This window comes from Megalopta genalis, chromosome 1 (assembly GCF_051020955.1).
Source record: "Megalopta genalis isolate 19385.01 chromosome 1, iyMegGena1_principal, whole genome shotgun sequence".
Classification (NCBI taxonomy): domain Eukaryota; kingdom Metazoa; phylum Arthropoda; class Insecta; order Hymenoptera; family Halictidae; genus Megalopta; species Megalopta genalis.
In genome coordinates this window covers 30,327,519-30,353,847 of record NC_135013.1, presented here as the reverse complement: position 1 = coordinate 30,353,847, position 26,329 = coordinate 30,327,519, and the positions used below count along the sequence as shown (strand labels likewise).

General features: G+C 44.9%; 1 protein-coding gene across 2 annotated transcripts in view; it reads right to left on the bottom strand.

The window, feature by feature from the left end:
* The window catches only part of E23 (ABC transporter G family member E23), a 250,038-nt gene that overhangs the window by 221,408 nt on the left and 2,301 nt on the right, over window positions 1-26,329 (bottom strand). For both annotated transcript variants that reach the window (XM_076525289.1, XM_076525293.1), the window contains exon 3: window positions 20,713-21,519. In XM_076525289.1, coding sequence (XP_076381404.1) covers window positions 20,713-20,825 — 113 coding nt within the window. In that variant the 5' untranslated portion in view covers window positions 20,826-21,519. The remainder of the gene's footprint in view (window positions 1-20,712; window positions 21,520-26,329) is intronic.

The window sequence follows — 26,329 nt, the reverse complement described above, 5'->3', positions numbered from 1 at the left end:
GAGGAGGGGAGGTTATGTCAAGAATTTAAAGAACTATTAAAGTTATAACTGTTGTATGAGTCACAATTCTCAATTTCATATGCATAAAATGCACTGAGTCATGCGTATAAAATGTAAATATTCTAGGTCAGAAGAACTATTCTCGATCTAGAGCTTGAAATGGCTTCAAGTGCAAAGGGTTAACACTGAGCCTACCGAGCCCTAAAAACGATTCGCGTGCTACGTAAAAATAACAAAACCGAGTTTGTCAAAGTCCGACGCGACTTTTATATACAACGTACACTTTTTCGTCGAGACATTTATTTCACCGTTTAATACTATAGAAGTATTTTTGCAATAACAACAATTGTAAAATAAATCGTGAAGTTTCGTATCGAGCAGATTTCAAGTGTCAATCCGTTGATCGTTCTGTGCGAGCTTAAACTGTCCCACATTTCCGAAGTCCGCCTTCTCGGTACTTGTCTAAAAGACTGCGAATTCGCGCAGATGATCGCAATCCGATCATCATCATCTGTCGCTAGTAGATCCAGACGTGAAAGGGTGAAAGATGAAAAATCGTGAAACGAATGTTGCATGTGCGCAGCACGGATTTTCCCACCTTTCCGCTAGGTGAACGCGTACACCACGGTTCTTTCGGGCAGCTTCGGAGACACTTGGCTGCCTTGGCTCTCAGTACCCTGTTTATATACCTATACAGAGGCTCTTACATGCCGGAGACCGCCTCGCGCCCGTACAGAAATAGCCTTAGAGCTCTCGATGCCGAGACGCGCGTTACGCGCTCTGTATCACCGTGCCGCAGCTCCTCGAAACGGGGCAACCTCGCTTTTTCCGCGGTCCTGCATCCTTATCCTCCGACTACGAGAGTGCACCGTGGACCGTTGCACTCGATCCAGGTCCTCAATTTTGTTCGTACGCTTCCCGGCGACCTCCTTCCCTCCCTAATTTCCTCGAAATTGAAATTTATTTGAGAAGCTCGAGTCCGAACGGCTGGATGGTTTAACAGTGACCCGATACTGCCATTCTTGGTCAAAATGTCTTATTCACTAATTTGCCAGTTTCCAGGATATTTTAAAATATTTGGAACATGTCTTTTACCTTTTAAGAGAAGCTGGAATTGTTGTGCATGCTTCACAGAGTTCCAATTGTAATTGGAATCCAATTAATTGTATGATTTGTTGCGATTTAAACGCGACTTCGTTAATTCAAAGCTTAATTTCTGGACGATCAAAAATGTTAGTTAAGACAGTTTAGCTAACGGGGGTCAGCTGTTCGTTTCGTTTCCTGAGAAGTGCATTCGACCGTGGCTCAACTACGTCTCTGCATCATTCCGTCGCGTCTGTCCATCGCGGATCGCTTCTACCGACCGATTCGCGGGATCCTTTTTCCTTGCCGAAAAGCGAGTTCAACAACAATCGTGACCCTGTTCGAACAGAATCTTCCCACTGGACTTTCTCGTCGCGCGCTTTCGGGACACCGGGTACGCTGCTGGAATCGGTCGGCAAACCGGGATGACAGATCGCGAGTCGCGACTGCGAAAAACCAGATGAAAAAAGAAGGAAAAGGGGACGGAGAGAGACCGGCGAGGGAACGGCGAAGAAAGCGAATGAGAGCGAAAAGGAGGAAAAAACGCGAGCCGAAGAATAATGGGAGTCGGTCCGGGGCTCATTATGATTACCCTAAGCGCAAACAGAGACGGGATACCCCGCGCGATATCGGTATTGGCGAAAGAAGCAGAAGGGAAATTAGAAGAAGTAGAAGAAGAGGAGGAGGTGGAGGCGGAGAAGGAAGAGATGGAAGAAGAAGAAGAAGAAGAAGACGAAGAAGACGGTGGAGAACCCTCGGGGTCTCTTCTCTTTTATTCCCGGTGCGTATTCGTATGAACGGGCCAACGACAGAGACCGAATACCAGACGTCAGAGTGGTGGCTGTGGTGCGAATGTAGAGACATCCGATGACCGTATGCAAATCGCATCCTTGACTCGGCGAATGCAAGTACATAACACGGACGTGTACACTCCGTTAGGCGTTGGTGTATATACCTGCGTCAACGGGCCAATGACCGGCGCCGTATTCCTTTCTCTCTCTTCCTCTCTTCTCCTCTCTGTCGCTCTTTACTCCTCTCTCTCTCTCTCCCTTTTTCTCTCTCTCTCTCTCTCTCTCTCTCTCTTTCTCCCTCGCTTGCTCCTCGCTCCGTCTCGCTGGTTTCGTCTCTCTTCATCGACTGTTCGTCTCCCGACATCCACCTCTCTTTCTCTGTCGCTCTTCGACTCGGTTCGAGGCGAGGGGCACTCGAAACGAGCAATGGAAACTTTCTCCCTCGTTCGTGATATACAGGGTGGTCCCCGCGCAACTGGAACAGGTCGGACGCCTGTTCCACCGTCGCGATTCGACTCCGAGAAATCAATGCCGGACCTGCAAGGTGAACCGTCCGAAGTGCGCCACGTTTTTCCTCGCGAAACCGACGCCCACCTTGCCTCTTCGCGCTCGGTCTTATCCGATCGATCGCATTCGATTGATCGCGCGGCGACCGATCGATCGACGATGGACCTTCGTGCGTTATATCGAGGATCTTCGCTACTGGGTCCTTTTTTCCATCGTATTTGTAGATGATCGAATGCCAATAGCACTATCGTTCAGCGTTCTGATAATGGCAGGCATCAAATGAAACAAGACGACACCCTGCAACCTCTTTGATCAATTTTTCTGTAACGAAAGCATTTAACGAATGCATTTTCCTGTACGGAAAAGAAAGTTTCTATTTGCATGTTGCAGGTTACGATGAATCGATAGCAAACGCGGATGTAATTAATATTGAACGTCTCTGTCGGGATTCTGACTCGTCATCATAAAGCAACGGGCTAAACAAATTTCAATTTTTTCAACCAGCTGGACTCTACGGAGGTCCATTGCACCAAAAATCTTGTTCGATTTGAGTGTGTAGGTGAAGCTTTTTAACACTCGGACTGCGGACCTTTCTGAAAAAAATCTAATTTTTTGTAGTTTGTAGGTTCACTTGTCGATTACTGGCAACGACGTATTTTTTAAGTATTTATTTATTTCTATTTAATAAATATTTCATAAATATTTAATATATATTTATTTATATATATTTATTTATATATTTTATTTAATCTATTAATTTACGTATTTTTTACTCATTGTACACAGACGCGTTAATTCCTCCACACACTTCGACGAAGCATGTGAACGTTGAGATCAGCTGTCAGAAACTTTATACTCAAATAAGAATCTTCAGGTTCCGGGTCCAAACGGACCCGCCGTCCGCGCGACGAAGAGCGAATCGAGCTTTCGACGATCTGTCGATGCTGCAGCCGGGTCTATAAAACGACCGTACTTTTTTAAGGACGAAGAGGTAAATGATTCTGTTCACCTCCTTTCTGATTTCTAACCCTCCGATTTTTTTTCTCGATTCCGTCGACGAGTAACTTTCGAGAAAAAAAAGGGAGGGGGGAAATAAAAGGTTCCTCTCCTGAAACCTCGAGATTCCTCCTTGAACGCCGAGATACGGACGCCGCGCGCCGTCTCGTTTCCACGAGGATACGAGCCACGGGTATTCCCCGTGACTTTTATGCCTCGTAACTTTGCCCGAGGATTAGGACTCGCCTCGCGAATATTCCCCCGTTTCCTCCCCTGCCCCACCTGCATCCTCCACCCCGCCCACCTTCGCGTACTCGAGGGCACCGACTAGTACCGAGGTGTGTACAGGCGTTCGCAGTCGAAAGCTTCTGGGCCGCGAGCCAATTTCCCTATCTTCTTGGTCGAGAGAATCACCCGGTACGTAAAACCCTGGAAAGTCGATCTCGTTTCATCGGTGTGCAATGTTTTTTGTCAATGACCGGACCGAGGGTTCTTCGAGCGGGCAATTAACTCGAAGAATTTGGTCGAATTGTGATCGCTGCTTTGCTCCTTCCTCGGGAGGATCTTTCGTAGTTATTACGCGTTATCTAGTCTTAAATAATAATAATAATAATAATAATAATATTTATTGCGTCAACGGGATGGTTATATTCGTTGTACAAAGCGTGATAATAACGAGCACGCGAGCAAGAGAGTATAATAACAATAAGAACAATAATAATGCTAGCAACTACGCTGCGAATTTTTATGCAAAATAAGAATTGTCAGCAGTAATTACAGGATACAGGAGCTACGTAGACATTTATCTGGTTTCTTAATAATTTCGATCAATTGAAAACTATTAGGATTATGGAATGGAAATGAATATGATTCTAATTCTTTTCTTAAAAAGACTTTATTTTATTCCTTTATTGAGAGAAGGTATATGGGCGAAAAGATCGAGCGACCAAACTCTACTGAGAGTCCGGTAAGAAAAAACGCTTCTTTTATACCCTTCTTGGGTTCGTCTTATCCACCAATCAGAGACGTTTTATTTGTCGCGTTTCACATTGTGTACGTGACGCTGGGACCCCCAAACAGTCAGTGTACTATGTATATCTAATGGTACCGGTGATGATGTATCGCGGTATCTACTATATACAGTTTACATCACCGTCGTTGCCCGCTGACGGAACCGACGAAAATGTAAACCGCTATCTTAGTATCTTAGTACTAAGTAAACTATAGATTAATTTTTGTTCGAGGCTAAAATTTCAACAAAAACAATGAAACAGTATCTTCAAATTCTTCGCAAATGTTTTCACTGCTTTGTTCGCGCGAATTGCACGAAATCCGTCTAGAATGAACGGTATAAGATAAAAATTGAGGGGATGAGAACTAAGGACGGTTGAGTGTAATAGTAATGGCCGAGCGTTTGAATGAAGTAAAGGAATTACAGATATGAAGTCGAGAAGTCGGCAATAACGACCGGCATTGATGAGTAATCGGTTCAAGGAGTTATAACGGCCATATAGAGTACGGCGACGTGCTCCTGTGGAGCATCAATCCCAGAGGCAATCCAAGAGGCATCAATCCCAGTCGCGATGAGAAGTTATCATAATTATATGGCGTAGGATTGTCATGGGTGTCTCTCTCGGTGAAATAAGGTGCGCACGCCTCGAGAATTTTTGTTCGTCGCTCGTGGCACGGGTTCGCAGAATTTATTCGGCTCCGGCTCTTGCGTTTGTTTAGGAAGCCGGCGATGCCGCCGCGAGATTTCCAATCGCTCGGTGCGACAGGTAACAGTCTTCGGATAAAAAAGAACGAGGAAAGCGCGCGGACGTGGACGGTGAATGGGCCGGCAGCCGGTGGTTATGAAACCGCTGACAAAAACCGTCGAACCAATCGGTTTCGCAGTCGACGACAGGGCGGCAACGGGGCCCGGCGCGATATCGGCGAACAAATCGTGTCATTGTTTCAACGGCGTCGTGCATTGTGAGCGCCGTTCGTATTGAAAACGCGCGCTGCGTGTATCGGACCGAAGAAACTGGGACGGCAACAACCGCGATAACAAAGAAGCGAGCGCAACACGCGCGCGGTGCAACTATATTTTATGCACGGATGTATAATATAATATAATCACGGCCGCCGGCGATAATCCTCGGGAAATAAACGCGACGCCGGCCGTTCCCCCCGCGAACCTCGTCGGAAATTATGCTCGTTCGACGCGAAACTTCTACGGTACTCGCCGCGATTAACCCTTTGCACTGCCATCGCGATCGCAGGCTGCGCTGATTAACAATTTGTCGGTCTTGACGCGCTGCCGCGGCCACCTTCGGCGCTCGCCAGCAGACGGATACCTATCCGCAACTACCGGATCGGTCACCGATTTTGCATATACGTGCACACCCCTTCGATAGTGTTCGGAAACACCGCGTCAGATTTGGCAAGAGAATCGCAGTTCCCACGAGAGAAGATTTGAGCGTCGTAAATCAACTCCGAAAGTTCCCACGAGATCCAAGTGATTCGAGTTAATGGAACTGAAACTGTACGCGTCTTCATTTGCTTTCGTTATAATAACAAGAGAAAAATCAAATTTTGTTTCGAAATTGTTCCAATTACGGAGACACGTTCATAGGAAAGATCATTCAACGTGCGTTACGTTAAAAATGGCGAGAAGTGAAACGTATCGGACACAGACATGAATTTCGAGTATTCTTATCGGTCTTCCACGTTCTCGATGACATTTTGCAACCGATAGCAGTTTGATTTTTCTACTATATTCTATCGTGATTCGGTAGAAAAATAAGTAGATTGTCGAAAAGAGTCGAACGAATAAGTGGAAAGAAAAGCTCGACGAATAAGTCGAAAGGGGAGCTAGTCGCAAGCAGATTTTGTCAAGCGACGATCGTCCGTTCGGTAAAAAGGTACTACGGCAAATATAACGAGGAGAGACATCGAGCTTTCAGCCGAGAGAATGATCGCTCTCGAGAAAATGAACCATCCTGTACATCTGTCCGACCGCCATCAGGCAACTGTCGTCTCCGCAAAACGGTTTCCCGGATAGGCGAATTTCGCTGGAATTCCTCGCGGTGCGCTCGTCGTTTACGTGTCCCGTCCGGACGAGTTATTAACCATGAATTTGTTCCACGTCTACGAGACAGAGAGAGAGAGAGAGAGAGAGAGAGAGAGAGAGAGAAAGAGAGGGGGAGGAAAGGGAGAGCGATGAGTCTCCCGTCTTTCACCCCGTGAATAAGAAGCGTCTCGAACAAAAGACAACTTCTCCTCGCATTGTTCGACCTGCACCTTGTGATTTTCAGACGACCCCGTCTCCCTTCTCCCTCTCCCCCATCTCTCTCTCTCTCTCTCTCTCTCTCTCTCTCTCTCTCTCTCTCTGTCTCTGGTTCCTGCTATTCTCCATCTCGACGTGATTCGTCTTAAACGAGCCATTTGCATTCCTAGCCCCGGCCGAGAGAGCTGGTCTGATTTAAGGAAGAGAAATATGGCTTTTTTCCTTCCTTTTTCTCGTGTCGGGCTATCCAAGCTTTTCCACGTATTGGGTGAACCCGAAAGTCTCGTTCGTCCCTCCGTTCTCTTTAGAACGTGACGGCGTTTCTTGCATCGGAATGATTCGTCTAGGTCGCGGACTCTGTGAAATACAATTTTAGTCGATGCTCTGCAGTGCTTGAGAATTGCTCGTGTTCGCTGCTCGATATAACGTAGCTTATCGATAAATGCCCAGTCACGATATATGTAATCGCTACGGTCTTTCGAACTTTCGGACTTCTATAGAGCATCTAAATATTTTAAGAACATAAACACGCTCAGAGTGCTGCATTGTTCATTAGTTCGATCAAGATTAGAACACTGCTCCACCATATGGCGTCCATATTACAGAAATCGGTGCTCGCACGAATGCAATTCAGTCTCTCGAATGCCGCTGTATTGTTTATGATTTGCGTTTTGCCAGCATGATTTTAAACGGATCTGTGTCTTCCTCTCATAAATTGACCAAGTTTTGCTTAAATATATCCTATCTATCATTAAAAAGTCAGCCTCTTTTACGAGAGGAACAGCGTAGAACTTTGTTCGGCCAATTGAACCGGCTGGATAGGCTTTTTATAAACGTGAATAAATATTAACGTAATAAATATAACGTAATAAAGCAATAAATATCAACGTATCGATTTTTCTTAGTTCTATCCGCAAGTTTGAACTCGACTTTAAACCTTATATCGCGAATGATGTGCAACTACTTTATGAACCAAAGGGTTTATATCCGTTAATAAATAAATAAATAAATAACGCCAGCCGTACAAGCTGAGGCTACGCGAAAAGAATAATCGAAAATTGTCTCAGAGCTTCGCTTCGAACACACTCGAGCATCGAATATTCGGCCAACGAGTCTGCCCATAGCAAACTCTTTCCACTTGCCGCAAGCACCGGTTCGTTTTCGGAATCGATTTATTCGGTGAAACGAGAATGGGAGGTCAGAACGTGGTAAGAATGGGACGAGAATGCAAAGAGATTAATTAGAGAATGGATAGACGTCGGACGGAAGTCTTTTCGTTCCGCGCACACCCAATGGAGACGGTTCTCGAGAGCCGGAGGATATCGAGTCGCGTGGGGCAGGTCAGGCGTCCTCGGTCTCAGTCTCGGGAATGATTCATTTTCGGAATGGGTACCGTCGGGACATTCGCATGCGAATTGTGTCCGAGGGACCGGCACTTCGCAGTCCCTCGCCTCCCCCTCCGCCGCGTCCTGTCTTTCCTTATTCGCTGGAAAAATCAGGAATCGAGAGGAACAACGAAATTTCGTCCGGCGAAATTCTTCGAGCCGTTCTCCGCGAGGCGGCCGAATCGAAAATCATCGGGCCGGGCCGAGCAAAATTTGCGTACGAACGATTGGCGTAGATTGCAATGTTTATCGGCGCCGGAACCCTCGAAATAGGCTAATCAACCGGCGAGGTATTTACAGCGAAGAAAATCGCTCTCTAACGAATTAGCCGGGTAAAGCGGGTCAGTGTCACTCTCCCGGGAGAAATCATTCTCCCGTGCCCTTCGCTCCGTGCCACGCTTCACAAAACTATTAAAATTCCGCGTAATCACGGAGTGTCATCTGCGCTGACCATCGGAGAAACGAATCCAAGGTGCGGCCTTCTCCGCCGAAGCGGAGGCCACATCTTCGCCACGGAGACGAACTTTCCTGTCGGGAAATCGAGGAACAGGCCGGCCATTTTCCTCCGACGATGTTGAGGGAGGGACCATGGGAAACGTAAACGATAAACCAGAAATCTCGAACTTTGAAAATGGGAAACTTTAGGGCGCATCGCGATGGTCGCCGAAGCTGCAGATTTCGTTCGAAGCTTTTCAGTGACTAAACTGTGTCTAAGGGAAAAGCTCGATAATCTTTTATTTACACTTTGTCGCGCTAATCGTCTACAAAATTAGACGATTAATTATTATTAATTATTACGATTATTAAAAATAGATTGGCACACAAATTATATTGTGTCGTTCAAAAAGTGGTTTAGTACTTCAATAAAATTTTGTTATGTAATGGTATTTAGATAGCACCTGTATTTTGCTGATTTTAAAAGAAATTCTTTTAACTGTTGATCTTCAATTTTCGAAGATCGGTAGACAAAGTGTTAAGTTCCTGCAAGCTAAGGTCAGAATTCGATTTCTGTCCGAATCGGCGGGGGTCGCGGAAGAGGGCAGAAAAATTCGGTCGCCGTCGCGAAGATGAAATAGCGACTGGAAGACGAATCGTCGCGAAGACGAGATCGAAATTCGCGTTGCTCACGCGCTGCCGATCGGCGGACTGCCGCGCGCATATAAATCGCCTAGAATCGGGACCTGCATCGTTCTTGAACCTGCATCGATGTTTCTATTTACTCGCGGCGCGTATCCAGCCTTATAATCAGAAGTCCGGTCGCGTTCGTACAATGTAACCCAAGCGTGGCGCTCGGCGTTATTTTCAAGGACCCCGGCTTTACCTTCTTTCCCTGCGAACTATTATCGAAGATCCAGTTTTGATCAAGATAGTTCCTCCCGGTGCATCTTCAAGAGCGTGGCGTCGAGACGCGGGCTTTGTTGTCTCGTTGTACAGGGTGTTCCAACACAACAAGTTCGAGCCTCTTCGATTCTTCTTGGTCTCTAAAAAATATCTTCCACCGAATTCAGACGAATTTGATCGAATTTCTCGAATCTCGGAGACGAATAACAAAGACGCGGTGCAGGAAAATCTCGAAGAAATCGTACCTAAAGTCCGTTTACAGACTCGAGTCACCAGATGTAAACAGATCGCCACAGATATTGGTAAAAGGAAATAAACATTCGATGGTCGATCGTGAAATTCGGGAATGCCATTCATTGTTTCTCGCGTCATTTTGCAAAACGCGTCGTCCTATAGTCCAGTCTGCGTTTCCATATTAATTTCTTTATCGTTGTTATCTGCGTTATTGCGTTTTGTTCCTGCGATATACGCATTCCGTCATTTCCGTGTTATCATTCCTGTTTCGTTGCTTCTGATTCTAAATTTCTGACATCTGAATGCAATCATCTCTTCAACAACGATAACGATACATCGGCTATTAAAAAATGCTCCGAACGATCACATATGAGTTCACGAGAAACGCCTCGCGAGTATATAGTAAAGTATATAGTGTATATATACTATAATATAATATAATATAATATAATATAATATATATATATACACTACACCACTACCACACTATATATATATATATATATATATATATATATATATATATATATATATATATAGAGAGAGAGAGAGAGAGAGAGAGAGAGAGAGAGAGAGAGAGAGTATATAGTATATAGTCAACGAAATTTGTTGGACTATTATTACCAATCTGAGAATCTCGCGGAGAAGAATATGTCGGATACAATAATTAAAAAATACGGCCCCGTTCTATCGAAACGGCGCCACGTGAACTTCAGAACCTGCTTTATGTTAGAGATAGACACTTAGCAGCGGCAGCCCTCGAAAAAAGAAAATCGGGTGTGTGTATAAACACACAGTTTCCAGTCTGTGGATCAGTTTAGGAAGCTCCGACGTTGATGGATCTCTCTATCGAGGATTCGAAGCGATCAGTATCGGCGAGTATGCGCGTTTCACCGAGTTACGCTCGCGTGTGTTTCGCCAGTTTTCCAGAGGAGACGCACGCGTGGCCGTGGTACGGCAGATACACCGTCGGACTTATTATGGCTGGGGGCATATGATATACTACGGAGAACCGTGGAACCGCTCGCAATTATTTCTCGTTCCACGCAGGTGTTTGTCGCAACGTTTCAGCCCGTGAATCTACCAGATTTCACGCCGCGACGATTTTCTGCGTTCACCGTGCCGCGAGCGAGCAAGCCCATAAATAACTCTTGTCGTTCAAGCGTATCCGGAAACAGGCTGTTAACCATGAAACCCGTAAAGAAATGGCTTCTATACCGATTTCATAATCGGTAGAGAGACGTGAGAGAAACGTGGCAGGGGGGACACGGGGTGGCGCGGCGCGGCGCGGCGGCTCGAGTCGACCGATTAATTACTTCCTTTTTGCAATTGCGCGCGGAAAAGAAAGAGTTGCAACGATCTCGTTTTATCGGTCCCGCGGTTTCGAGGCACGCCGGTTTTCGGGCTGGAATAATTATGATTCAGAAACTACTACTCGCGGACGATCGTTCGTTGCTCGTACATCGTTCGATTATGTTTCCGATCGCGGCGCGATCCCGATCATCTGCTCGGGGAAACAGCTGTCCGAAAGCCGCCGTTCGTTCTGCTGTCCTAATCTCTATTACGATCGCGACGATCTAGCATCTTTAGCGTAATGTTTATTTAACAATTCCAGAAAAATATAAGGGAAGAAACGTAGGAAGTTTTTGCGTAAATTCGATGGGTCAACAACGAATACTGTCATAATTTTCACAAAGATTGAAACATTAAATTGTCAATGCTCGGGAAATACAGTAATGTCTCTCTAATTGACGCTCAGATTGTATTTAAAAAAGAATGGACAACTTTGGAACAGGAGGAGCCGCAAAATAACCTTGCGCTTCGATGTTATAATTGTTAACAATTGGCGAGTGGAAAGACGAGCCACGAAGTTCGAACAATAGTATCGTCTTTTCCCCGAGTTGTCCATTTTTGTGCACAATCCGAGCGTCAGTTAGGGAGACACATTATTACTGTACCGCGTACCTCTTAACTTTTTTGGATTTTTGTCTTGCACCTAATCTGATTCATACGAAGTACAGACTAAGTATACGTTAAATTCCGTCACTTCATTAAAATATATAAAACAATTGCAAATAATATGAACAGTTCGAATCTATGTAAGATGTCATAGCAAATCATAATCTATATGATCAATTAATTATTAGCGAGGCAAAATCTTTCATTGCGAGGATATTTTTATAAAATGACATTTTCCCGCGTTTTCGGGGTAAATGGCCTATTGTGCGATGCCTAAAATTGAACTGCCCAAGCAAGATCAAGGACTTGATCCCTGGTTCCCTGAATGGTGCCCCGTAGAGCAAAGAACGTTTCCCATGGCCGTTGTAGGCGAACAGGAACGGATTCACGGCGCGGAAAGGAACGAACGTGGCGTCTCTCTCTCTCTCTCTCTCTCTCTCTCTCTCTCTCTCTCTCTCTGTCTCTCTGCTAGCAGAGAAACTAGGATGGGGCATGCGTTACACGGTCGCGTGTGCACACTTTATACTCGTCATTCCGCGGTAAATTAGACGCGAAGCTGATAGGGGATTCAAGGCCGCGGCACGCTGCGAAGGAGAATAGCGCATTTTTCTAGGCTATTGATTGCGTCTACCGAATATAGGGTAATATTCAATCTACTTAATGGCACGGTTGCCTGCGTGCACCGTCCTCGATTTCATCTCACCGTCGTCGTCGGCCACGACGCTGGAACACCGGGCCTTCAAGCTCCTTTTTTCGTTCCACTTCGAAGCGAAATATCCAAGAGCCGAGAGCAACAACCGTCGCGGTACAATTTCGTACCGTTCCCTCGGCCACGCGATTTCCACTAGGTCGTCCCGTAAGTTCGCATCGTGAACACACGTTCATAGTTACTATCCACGATGCGTTTCATAGTGTCTCGCAAGATTTTTCGCGATCCCCGCCGAATTTTCTGCGTATTAATCGCCGCTGATGCTTTGCACTTGCAAACGTCAATTAATCTTAACATCTTAAGAATAAAAAGATTTTGTGACCTCAATCTCTTTCAGTAAATATTTGGTGATATCGTCAGAAATCGTCGGTTCTTGTAGTCTGAGAGAAATTATTATTTCAGAGTAGTAGCGTAAGTAGCTTGGGTTAAATTTCCAGCCGACTCGAAAACCGCAAATATTTGTTTTAGAGATAATAATAATAATTTATTTATTTACACGAACGTTCAAGCAGCGACAAATGTTACAACGAAGAAATACGGCAACAAGCGAGAAATATTTACGACGATGTTCTGTTACCCCATACGGGTGAAGAATAATTTCGCCGTTCCTCTGTGCAGTCAATTTTTATCGCGAAGATCAGCCACGTGAAAATCTCGTAAATTGTGCAACAGCTGCGTAACACCTGTCCCCAAAAAGAACGGGAAGTTCGCGTTATACCGTATTTAAAAAAACGTTCCCGTGTACGAACCTGAAAAACGACGCACGCGAATTTACGAGACGTTTCGCGTGCAATTTGAAAGCTACCGAAAAGACACTTTCTGGGCCGCGCTAATCAAAGTTGCATTTAAAGCGGAAGGAATCTCGCGGGCGACGTTCTCGCTGTCCGACGATTCCGATGCAGAGACGGATGACTGAATATTTCAGTATGCCGGTGACACCCTTAACCGAGCCGCTTTCTCTTGCGATCTGCCGCCGATTATCGCCGACTAATCTATTTTGACGATTAAAAATCCGCCACGGCGACCGCGTTCATTTGCGTGGAGATCCGACGAGCACCGATAATCCTATCCAACAAATTCTCGGCGAGTCTCGGGAGATCGGTTTCGCAGCGCGATCGAGTTCGATCCGAGTGAATCACTGGACGGAATTAGTCAGAGCCTCGATCGACTGGTCGAATCCCTGCTCGAGTCCGAGCATATATATCAGGACGGATCGAGCAATTCCGCGGGATATCTCGATTGATCAGCGTCCGGGCCGGTGGAAACCGGGCTTTTAACGCGATAAAAGCATCTGGACGAGCGAGGAATTCACGCGTTCCGAAGGAAAACGTGTCCGTTTCGCACTGCTCCGTTCGGCTCTGCTCCGCTCTGCTCTGCTCCGCTCGGCTTCGCTCCGCTCCGCTCGGTTCGGCTCGGCTCAGAGTCGCGAGCACCTCCATAAAAGTCTCTCGATAACTGGGTTTCTCTCGCCGCGGTGTTACTTCTTGCGGCGTCGCATTCAAAACACGATCTCCTTTCTTTTTCGCTTGGGGAACGGGGCAAAGGAGGGACCGTTCGCGTGCGTTTTATGCAATTCCTCCGCGTCTAAAGATACACCGGCCACTGTCCCGCTTACGGGCCCCTCTCGTATTCGTGCACGGCCGCGAAAATTGCACCCCGGAGACCAAACACATCTCTCCTCGACGAGAGCCGGAGATCTCCATTGGCTCCGCAAACAACTGTCCGGACCGGTCAAAGGGACCTCTCAAATTTTCTGTCCCCCGATCACCGAAATTATTCCGTCGTTTACTCGCGCGCATTAGCATACTAACAGCCGATGAACGTGCTCCTTCGTCGGATTAGCTGGTGACAGTGCAATTTGTCCCGTTGACTTTTACTTCGTTTTCTATCCGACCACGGGAGAGTCTGTTTTCGAAAAGCCACCCTCGTCCAATTAAGCTGCGAACGACGAGTACACTCGTCGCGAATGGAATAAGGATTTTTGTCTTGCAACGAATGTTCCTATTTCGATTAAAAATTTTTGTGGGACGTGATCGTAAATTTCAGACATTTTCGAATGCTTATACTAGCTGTGCTAGTACTTTTTTACCATCTCGTACAATATCGTTCCCGTTCGTTTCCTGTACGTACTTTCATATATTCACGAATTTGTATATACGGTGTGTCCCAAAAATGTCTCGCAATCGAAAATTAGAGGGTCCCTGAGGTCATTTGAAATAACTTTCTCCTTAGCGGAAATGCAATCCGCGGCTTTGTTTACGAGTTATTAAAAAAAAACAGTGACTAATAGGAGGCGAGCTCGGCTGGCGCGAGGCGGCTCAATGGCCAATTCGGCTCATTGGCTGGGCCCGCCTCTCGCCTCTCATTGATCACCGTTTTTCGTTAATAACTCGTAAACAAAGCCGCGGATTACATTCTCGCTAAGAAAAAAGTTACTTCAAATGACGTCAGGAATCACCCCTTTCCGGATTGCGAGACATTTTTGGGACATCATGTATGTATAAAGGGCTACACTCATTAGTACTAAATAAATAAATAAATAAATGACTTTCCAAGAACTTATAGGAAGTAACTGCATGGGTATGGTTAATAAAATCTATACGATTCAGAGGATGGGTGTACAAGAGGTTACGGAGCGAAGTTCGCGAAGGCGAAATGCAGCCGACGTTCAGGACAATCATCGCGAGGAAGCTACGGCAGGCTAAGTTTCTCTGACACTGGCGAGACCTCGAAATCCACTATCGTCTAATAAACGGCTTTCCACCGGACCCGGAAACGTCGAACGTCTAATATCCATTAAGCCTGTGTCCGTCGACTCTTTTCCCTATCAATCAGCTAATGACCCGTTCGACCCAGCTGCGGCGCGCACGCGCTCCAATTTCCCGGCCCGATACCGGGGCAAGGAAAAAGGAACGAGACCCGCGGACAGGATCGAGAGCTTGTCCGGGTTTCCCGCGATCCGAATAACCGAAGACAAAACGAACAGCGGCGACGCGAAAGGATTTCTAACGATCCGGCCGTTCCCATCGGCTGGCCGGCGCATCTCCACGCAACACACACGCCTCCGTAACCTAGAAACGGCCTATCGAAAGAAAAATCGGTGGTTTCTCCTCCGGTGAAAAATCGAGTCTTCCGCCTCGGTCTCGATGAGACCGTTCCAGTTTCCCATGCGTGACCCACTGGAGGCGATCGGACGAGAACCGGCCGCGTGCGTTTCTGCCGACTTCGCCGTCAACTCTCGCGTTCTTGCCACCTGGTGAACGGACCACGGCGGAGGAAGGAAAACCTGCCCGGACACGGTTCTTGCTACTTTTCCCACCGTTTCTAAGAACATTTTTCATCCGCGGATCTTCTGCGGTTCCTGTTATCAATCCCCTTTCTACGCTGCCGGCCATCGTAGCGCCGCTACGATTTCCAAGCGTTTCGGCCATTCATTCGGCGGTGCGAATAATCGTGGGCTCTCGCGATGCTGCTTTTACGATCTTTTGCGATATTCGAACGAAATCTTAACGAAAACGTCGCATTTTGTACATTGCTGTATCAAAAATATTCGAGAGCGATATGAATATATGTAGTTCTTCTCTTGGTTTCTGTTTAAATATCAGTGCAAATGTGAAAGTTACTTTGAATTGATAATTATTCACGGCAACCTAGGTGGCCTCTTTTAGCTGAGGCACCCTGTACATTTAAAAAAAGAGACTCAACAGCATATTATATATTTGTATACTGCCATATAAAAAATAATAGAGACTAGAAATATACAAGTACTATATTTTGTTCCCTCGTTTTTTATGGGAAACGCATCTCGATTTTCGTACGGAAAATCTGCTCGACGAACAAGACTGTTCTTTAATCAATCTCTCGAATGTCGATGCCGAGCCCATTTCGACCCAGAGTTACAAATGTTCCAATTAATTTCTATCTTTGTGAAAGCCATTTTTAACGGTTCGCTGTTACCATTGAGTCTAATAAGAGGATTAAGCTTAGCTTCAATGAAATGAGGTTGAAAAATATATAAATAGAAATGGATGGGAAAGATTCGAATGGATCCAGCTGTGACGGCAGTAACTGATTAAAAAATGTCCGCCGTGCAAACGTTAATTGACAGAATTTCTAGATGGATTTTTGTACGACCGGAGTACAAGAGTCCGAGTTTTCGTGCAGCTCAATGGAGGGTTCTATCTGTGTTATTTACACGCCGTCTCGGTGTGTAATAAACTCGTGATTATTGTTACTATTGTTGCGTTATTATCGTAGCATAAGCGACGAGGTTGTTCCCAAGGTCGGGTCTAAAAGCAAAATAACCGAACGAGAGAGAAAGAAAGGCGGGAGAAAAATAATAATAATAATAATAATGATGAAGCAGGCGGGGACCCAGGAGCGAGTTTGAATATTGATTGGCTGGTAGCGGTAGGCTTGATAATGCCCGGCCAGATAAAGGGGAAAGTTATCAGCGGCGGAGTTTCTCGAGAAACAAAAGCGCGGTCGTGATTTACGAACGTCTTCCTCGAAAAAATTACAAGAACGTATGTACGTGTGTATCCCTGGGTCTCGGCGACGATAAGGTCGTGCTTTCTTCCATCTATTTACAGTTCTTAAAGAGACAGTCCATTATCAGGCATTGATAAAGAATCAGTCGCTAATCGCGCGGGCTCTCGACGCTCTGCGAAAACTCCGAATCCCGCTGTTGCTGCTCCCGCGAAACTCTGCTCCCGCTCGTCGGACGAACTCGTCCTCGTAAAAATTCGAAGGATTCGGAGAACAATTCCGATCGCGGGATCCCGAGCGGATCGCGGCCCGGACGATCGAAGAACGCGAAAAGCGGAAGGTATATCGACGCGGTTCGCGGAAATGATAAACTGCATTTCGATCGGAGCGCATTCCGCGTCGCGCAACACCGTGGATCTTCGTTTCGAAAGCGATTCCCGGTATCGATCACCGTATCCCGAGATTTCGAAACCCGATTTCTTCGATGGTACCTTGCGGTACCAATATTCAGTGTCTCCGGCTTCGAGGAGCACGCGCGCGACGTTCTAAAAAACACATTCCCCTTATCCCTAGCCTTCAACTTTAATCACCTCCAGTATTTTAGCTGTCATTGATGACGTTTCAGTGTTTCTAGAATCGCCAGCAATTCTTAAGGATGCACAGAAACTCCTGAAGAAAATCTACGCGAGCGCTACATGATAACTCAAATTTATACTAAAAGTTCATCACAGATTTACAATTAATTTTATCCTCGAATATGAAATTAATTTGAATTTCTATTAAAAACCCATTAAATCCATTAAAACGATCCATAAAATTCTCGCTTAAGACTTAGCTAAAAGCTCATAACTTAATCTCCTACTGAAAATCCATCATAATTTATAATTTATATTCGGATCTCTATTAATTTGTAATACAAATTTATTATATTTTATATCACTCGCATCGCTTAAATTTCTAACAAAAATTTACCACAACTCAAATTTATGATAACCATCGAGCGTGATTAAAGACTAGAACAACCGAGTGCTCAACTAGTTTTGCTTTGCCTTTTAGGAACAACAAAATACGGGTTTGATCGTGGTATTGCACGATTTTTCTTACATCGTTCTTCTTACAGTCCAAAGAATGATCTATGGCCGTTCATTGGAAAAAAAGGAAAATGACGGCAATACGGAGATTGTGTACCAATTATTTCTTCCACGATGAAGAATGTGTCGAGCAATTATAATATCAGGCTCAGTGCTTCTTGCCGCCGTTTCTAGCTTGTTCATCGCGCGTGAACGGTTCCCGACAAGAAAGCCGAGTCACCGAGAGAATCCAGCCGGCGATCGGGAGCTGCGTCGCAAAACGCGACGGCGAATTGGCGATCGCGCGAAAGCCTGGTAGACTTGGGTCGTATATTTTTCAAGAAGCGCGAGTCTCGCGGCGGGCTTAACGAATCCGCTCGTCATTGTTTGGCCGTCAATTGGTAGACAGAACAAAGACTACGGGGGAACGTTCAAACAGCGATTCTTGTACGCAAACAGCTAGTAGAGCTGCGCGTCGACATTCGTTAAATCTCGCCCGCAGGATAAACAACCGTATAAATAAATTTGTCGAGCAGGAACGAACGGACGATAAAACGGTGACGCGGTGCAACGACCAACCGCCGCCGATAATTTCGATGCGTGAAGCAACGTGCACAGCTGGCTCTCGATCGGCCTCGATTTCAAACCTCTGTGCAGAAATTACTCGATCGAACGAACTAACCAATTCGATTATCCGTACGTTTGAAACGGAAGTCTTTGTGGTCGACGATAATGGCGAATCTAACAATAAAACTCGCGATACATCGAGGAAATGTTCATCTGCGACACGGAATATGTTTGCCTTCTTTATAAAAAAAAAAACTTCGAAACGGATAAATTGAACACTGACTCCTGAAAGGATTCAATCATTCCGAAACGTCGTGCAACAGTTTTTGGCAACCTTCTTAGTTCAACGATCATACTCGCGATTATAACCGCGGACGTTCGAACATCGGGATACAGTTTGTAAATTCTGCGAAACAGCGTCTCGTTCAACGTGCGAATCGTATCTTTAGGTTCAGCGATCGTTCCGAAACGAGTCTCGAAAGTTCGACGGTAACGTCGTCGATTCGTTAGCTCGAACATCGAGAAAGAATGCTGCGAGCGTTATTAAATCTATCGTCGAACGAACGAAAACATTCCGAGTTTTCTAGAGTCTTTTCGAGTTGTCCCAAGAACGCGCGCCAGCGATATATTTTTTTTTTACGACGGTGACGATAAGGAACCTAAGCGTCGCCTCGGGGTTCTTTCGAAAGAGATCATCGACTATCAGTCGCGATAAGGGATTTAACAGCCGTTGCGCGGAAACCACCACGCTAATTACGCTGGTGTTTCGTTCTCTGTTCTCTTTGTCTGGTCCTAATTTATTTCGATGTATCTAATCGGCGCGATTTGGCCGCCTGTACAAATTAACGGACGCTTATATTCCATCGAATTCGTTGATCGAGCAAGCCGGAAATGCGTTTCGGGCTGCTTCGCGTCCAGAACTCGCGAGCAACAACTTCGAATTCGAAACGGTTAAATTTAGAACTCCGCGAATAAAATAATGCGCTGCCCAGGCGCCGGGAGCTAGAGCTTGTTTTGCATTCTTCATTTAACGGATCGGTAGGGATTACGGTTTTGGAGCGTTGATTATGGTCGAAAGTCCCTATTATTCTAATGCACGTTGCGTTCGAAAGTAAAGCAACGTCTCGCGTTTGCCGGATCAAAGTAGAACGAACAGCCTCGAGTTGCCGACAAAAAGCGGCAATAATTAATACGGAGTAAAGTCTAATGAAATACTGAGAATAATGATTTCTCGCGTCTCGAGTTAAGTAGATGATAGTATAAACGCGCAATCTCTGCACCGCGATTAAAATGCGTCGGAAGACGGCATAAATGCCGACATGCAAATCACGGCATTATTATTAATCGTAATACACGTTTCAGCTACCGGAAGTCTATTAATAGATAGTTCAATGATTAAGCGAATAACTTGTCCATGTACGAATGCGGCTTGCCTGAAATGTTAACGTTTTTTTTTTATATTTGAAAGACTATTAAGTCATCACACCGGTAGGTAAAATGTTAACTTTTCCCCGCTGATCCCTGACTTTTCCTTCTCGTAGATTCTTTCTTGTCGTGAAATTATATAATTGCCGGGTAACAGATAAACTGTCAACGTTTTCAAATCTAATGATATGTCTTGTTTTTCCTACGGGTGGACTAGTCCGAAGATTTATGCAAAGTTGTTTAATCCTCTGAAATGATTAGGAACGGGTTACGCTTATTAACGCAATTTCCAACTTTCAATAATATTACTCAATCATGGCAGCGTTAAGGGAATGGAAACGCGAACGAGTGGTGCAGCAGGATTGACAAAATCATAAAAAGTATTAATAAAACGCGTTTAAAAACGAATCATGAAAAAAGTGTGTAATAACAAATTAATAACAAATCGAAAGAAGAAGTATTAACAGGGTTCGAATAAAATGATGGAAACATTCTGCCTATAGAACATTTATTAAATAAATTCTGTGGATCGTGGTTTTCTTCGAGCATTCTTTCCCGTAGAACAATCGTTAAATAAATTCTAGGCGATGGCTTGTATATCTCTAATGAAACCATTTTCAATGATCATTTATGAAAGCAATACTGAAAATAATCTCTTTCATGAGAAAACTTTTGAGACAGGTTACCAAAGGTAAGATTTCTCTTCCCAGAAGAACTCTGTAAATACAGATATTTTCTCTCTTTGGGACCGGAGTGATTCTATTAGCGGGATAAATTCAAAAACTAAAGAATGTTTCCGGTATGCTCGGAGTTTCCATGATTTGATCGAACACCTGTGCAGAGGAGAAGAGAGGAGATAGAACCGGTGAGAAAGCAGGCGACTTACCTGGGAGCATTGATGATTGGTTGTCCCATTGCCCGTGGCTGGCGCTTCTCGTTACTGGGAAGGCGCAGGTAATCTTGGTCGCCAAAGAGGAACAGATCCTTTGAAATAATCATGTCCACCGTGTGGTTGCCGGTTATAGCTGCCCGCCTCTCCCGCTTATCTTTCGCTCACTGGCTGTACACCACTGGCTGAACAACGCGCTCTGTTGACGAGAGCAGGACGGGAAACGCGTACTGAATAATATTCGCACTGTTGTCCCGCTGCCTAAATACGTTCAAACCGATCCCGACCGAGCAACAAGATGATGCACCGCGACGTGAGACCTGCTGCCGGCGTCGTCGACGATCGTCAGCAACGGTGCATTTTCGCCAGCGATCGCTGCTGCTGCTGCTGCTTGCGTTACTATCGCTACCGCGATTCGACGCCGATGATTCGAAACGATCGCACCCGGTCGCGAGCATTAAGTCCGCGGTTTACTCTAGGATCCGTCTACGCGTCTGGATTATATCTACTCTTCAATGCGTGCGCCGTCGCTTGTGACTGTGGGCTATGGCCTGTGTGTGCGTGACAAATGGTAACACAACGTCGTAGACGAGGAGAGAGTAATCGAGACTTCGATGATTTCGCAGCAAACGAGGAGAACCGTTCCCTGCTTCGGCGTTGTTTGCTCGAGTCTCCTCCCGAGAGACCTCTTTGGTACGAATGATTTATCGCGACAGCGTAATCAAGTTCGAGACTACACCGCGATCGCTGGATCTCCGGATTGGTCGGCTACGAAAGGCAGAGACGTCTCCTCTCGTCCGCTATCTGGAAAAGAAGAAACAGGATTTTAGTCGGCCGAGTTGCCACGGATTCTACGATACAAGAAAAGAACGCTGCCGATCCTAGAAACACCCGGGCCTCGCGCTCAGCTTTATCTGCGTACGTAACTATATCTTCTTCTAGGCCTTGTAAAGGCGATCGATCAGTTTTTTAAGTACTATTATATTTAAAGGCCTCGTCTACCTAAGGTGCTTATTTGTATAGCTTATTCTAGGTCCTCGAAAGGAGAAGCCTATTAACATATATTGACTGTCACGCCAGAGTCTATGAGGGTTACACCAAATAACTTATTATAAAAGATCAGATTTATTACATCAATTACACCTTGTCGGTCCTAGCAAATTTTCAAGTTTGATAAAAAGATTGTGTTACCTATACATGACCTACGTTGCGGTTGACGTGTTATTAACAGGATTCCGGTGAATATAGTGATCAAACGTTTTCGCGCAAGGGTTGAAAGCTCCATAAGAATCTCGATCCTGTCGGGAAAGGAAAGATCGAGTTTCGGTCTGCTCGTGATAGAGTAAACTTGACTGGACTGGACTCGACGCAGCAACGAGTCAATTTTAATAGCAGCATGCGTGTTATAAGTTTAGAATTACGAGCGTTTCGTTCCGGTATCGGTGCTCCTGCCCTCCTATCCGATATTCGCGCGTAGAATGCAGGCTCGCGGCTCGCGACTCACGACGAATGCCGCGAATCCGCGGGCTGTGGCCACAACGCTGCCGTTCATTCATGATCGCCTATTGCTACCGGCGAAGGTAATCGTGTCTGGTAGGGTAATTCGTTACCGTTGACGAGGCCAGCAAAAACAGAACGAACGTTTCTCATCCGTGGGACTGTTATTTTCAACGCTGCGCCGCCTTCTCCCCCTTTCCTCCCTTTTCTCTACCCCTCGAGCTAAGCGAATCAATGGCACAAGTTAGTCGGAAGTCGTTGCCGACGATAGGACCAGTTTCATTGTAAAGCAGATAGCAGATAGTCGAGATAGGCTGAACCCGCGTTCTTCCGCTTTTACCAGCTCCAACAGACTGCATGTTTACTAACTTACAACTTCGCCACCATGACTCTTCCAATGCTATACGTTTATGCGCCTGAAGACTCTGATTACGCCCGTGTTCTAACAGAGGGTACAAGCGAAGATTAAACTGTCCTAAGCATCCTGAGAAAACTAGATAATAAATGCTGGATGTGTTAACGATTCAGTGGAAGGAGGACCTTTGGAAATGTTATAAAACATTTACCATACGCGAAATATTAATTAATCCTGCGGTTATTCCTCTTATTGGACCCAATATGCATAGCTAACTGTGTCAACTGATTGCTACAATAATTAAACTTTTATGAAAGCATTGTTGATTCTTGCGTACGTGTTAACATAATTTTGCACATTCCCTGTAAACCAAAAGAAATATTGGCGAATTAATTCGGCGAAGAAAATTTGTTTGACAAGAATGCAAGAAAATATAACGCGTAAATGTTAGTAAAAACGATTAAAAAAAAACATTTTTCTAAAAAATTCGAGTATATTAAACCCGTAAGTCAGAAATATTCCTGATAAAGGAAATACTTATATAGAAAACGAAACTATAACTCCTGGTTTCCTAAAAATTTAATGTAATCGGAAGTGGTTTTATTTCTGTAAATATTTGCCGAGCAATATTTGAAACCTGACTGATCTGTGCGATAGAAAGTGTTGGACTATAGCCACTTGCTCGTGGCAGCGGCCGTCAAAGTACAAATAAGCGATATCTTCTCTCTCGCGCGCACGTTATTCTAAACCGAAAAGATACGTGTTATTGTTTCGAAAGAAGCTCCGTTTCCAACAAACAACGTCTTGGCAGATTCGACGACATAGAGCCGTTCGATCGGTGGAAAAAAGAAAAAGAGATTTGGTTCAATTTCGCGAAACAGAAATACAGGTATATGTACGTAAATATATAGGTTACCTATTTTCGTCCAACTTCTAGTTGCAGGTTGCCACGCCGCCGGACTGGCTTCCGAATTCTTTGCATAATCAAAATCGCCGGCAATCAGCCTTTAGAACGGCTGTTATTTATCGGCAAGATTTGTTAACCGTTTAACTGTGGTTCGCGCGCATCGGGAACGAAGACAAACATGGCGGGTGGGTTTGGAGGGGCCGGGGGGGAGCAGGCAGGGGGAGCTCGAGTGCAATGGTCGTGCATGTTGCGTTTGAAGCTGACGAAGTAAATCGAGCGGATATACGCTGCGCTCATGAGAACTCGTCCCATATTTACATCGCGCCAATTTTCACCCGCCAACTGTTAAGCATTAGACACGGATGAGTGGCGTATATACGACACCGGTCATCGCCGCGCAGGATCTCGAACGCCGCGCCCCTAATTAGTTGATTCGAACTAGATCGAAGCGCGAGATTTGAATTTCACGGTCAACGCGGGAAGACGATCGCCACCGATGATGCATAATACACGCTGATCTACATTATTCCGCAGAGTGTCAAACGCAACTGGGACGATTTTGTATCTTTAAAACTTTACGAATGGTGCGATCGCGCAAGTGCACACGAAATGCTTTTAGAGTTCAGTTTGTTCCGCTACATCTTTCTCCAGTTCGTCCCAGTTAAGTGGGACACGTGACACAAGGGAAGAACACGTGACCAAGCGACAGGTCTTATTTCGGTTAATTATTGATCTCTTAAATGATTGAAGCTCTAAGGATTTAACTAGTGTTTTCATAGCGGACTATTTGAAAGAAAATTATTCAGGTATCGATCTCGTGTAGTCACATTTCTCGAAATAGGTGAAACGCTAACCTAATTACATTCGATGCAGTTGCCTCGGGTTAAATTGAAACGTTAGTAGTGGTACAAGTCGTACAGGTTGATTCGAATTTCGAGAATTTCGTAAGAAAATATTCGTTGGCAATTGTTTCTACCTGTCGCGTTTCAGACCACCGTGGAGCTGTCTCCTTCCATTTCCGTTCGGTGACGATTTCGCCAAGCGTGTCAACCTTCGAACGTGAAATTAGTACCAATGAGTGACGCGACGCTGGTGCTCGTCGACAACTCTCATCGCAGCGCTGTGATCGAAATCAAGAACATTGAGGAAGGTAATGGTACATTCGTGAAAATAGTACCGTTAATTCCGCGCGTCTCGACGACATGTGTGCGCGATCGTGAATAACAACTAAATAAACTAGCGCGTGTACGAAACTTTATTGGTGCTCCTCGTTTTGCTGTCGCGCGCGCGAAAGCTCAAGATTTGTTTACGTCGAAGACGGTCGATTTGAAAAATGGATCAGAGAAATTGTTCATCGATACGTATCAATAAGGTATATATATACTAACTTATTTTACCTATATCGGCGAAACAAAGTAGAACGTATATGTAGCATTTCGAGTAAGTTCAAAGAAGAAATACATACATAATTTCCGAGTAGGAACTATTGCATCGTGTAGAGGCTCCTCTGCGTTTGCAGTAATACTAAAAATATCTTCAACAACGTACATTTTATCAATGACAATATACGATAATTAAGAGCAATTATCTCATCGAGTGTAGTAGCGTCTCGTATCGCGGGAGCAACGATCTCGTCCATTAAACCGTCAGATCAATGAACACTCGATAACCACAAACGAGATTACGAGTTTGAATTTCGATGGATCGTCCACTCGACGATTAGGTATCCGCCACTTGCATCTGGTATTTATAAATACACTTCGACGAATCTCTTTACACCTTGGCCGAAGAAGCATTCTAAACAAAACGAACTTGCGCGTTTCTAATGATTTTTCCGTCTTGGAATTATCGTCAGATGTCGTCATCTTTGTTTGTATCGCTCGAAACAATCGAACGATAATCGAAATAGTCGAATGTCGATTAATTCAGCCGCCATACTTAAATCAAATTTGTTGAAAGGAAATTTGAAGAAACGTTTCGTTTTCTTTCCTTTTTTTTTAACTAATAGTAAACGATGACTTTGGAGTAGTAAAAAAAAATCATAAGAATCTGAAGGATATTCAAGGTCATACTTTTCACAAACACACGAACGCTTTAAAGTAGACTTCCTGACATACAAATACCATCGCCTGTTTATTTCGAATATTATGAACGAGATTTGTTTGCGCTCGGATGAAACCATTCTTGTTCCCTTGAATAAACTAATTGTCATGCAATTGAACGAGCAAGAAGAGAGAGAGAGGGAGGAGGGAAAGAGAAGGAGATAGCGAGCGAACGACAATGTAGGGGGAAACTAATTTGGCACGGACAAAGGAAACGTTACATAAACAATGCAAACGACCGTTTGACAGTGCGGCCGTGTGACTTAACTTTTTTTTCTGCTTCCTCGTCGACTAATTATCTCGCAATCGACAAAAACACGTACTTATCCTGATTTACTTGATTAGAATATACAAGCCAGCCTGTTGGATCTGTTCCAAAGCGAAGTTGTTCGATTCGGCGCTATATATCGACGTAATCGATGTTTCCCGAGCTTTGAAAATCAAACATACACCTAATTGAAATAAGTTGCCGTCGAATAAACACGCCATCATAGTATTAACACACGTAGAATTAACATCGCAAGGGTCATTTTGCAAATTACATGTGCGTATCTTTTACGAACGAACACCAACTTTTCATACCTTGCAAGTTTCATACCGACAAGAGAAAGGAATAGAGGATTAGTCATATGACAACAGCCTCTGATGCCGTGTTTACGCGAACCTTATCCGAATTTCTTCCTATCAATCTGTCCCTGTTTTTTAGCTTAGATATTATTTCAGCTTATTATTTTATTTTATTTAGCTTATTAT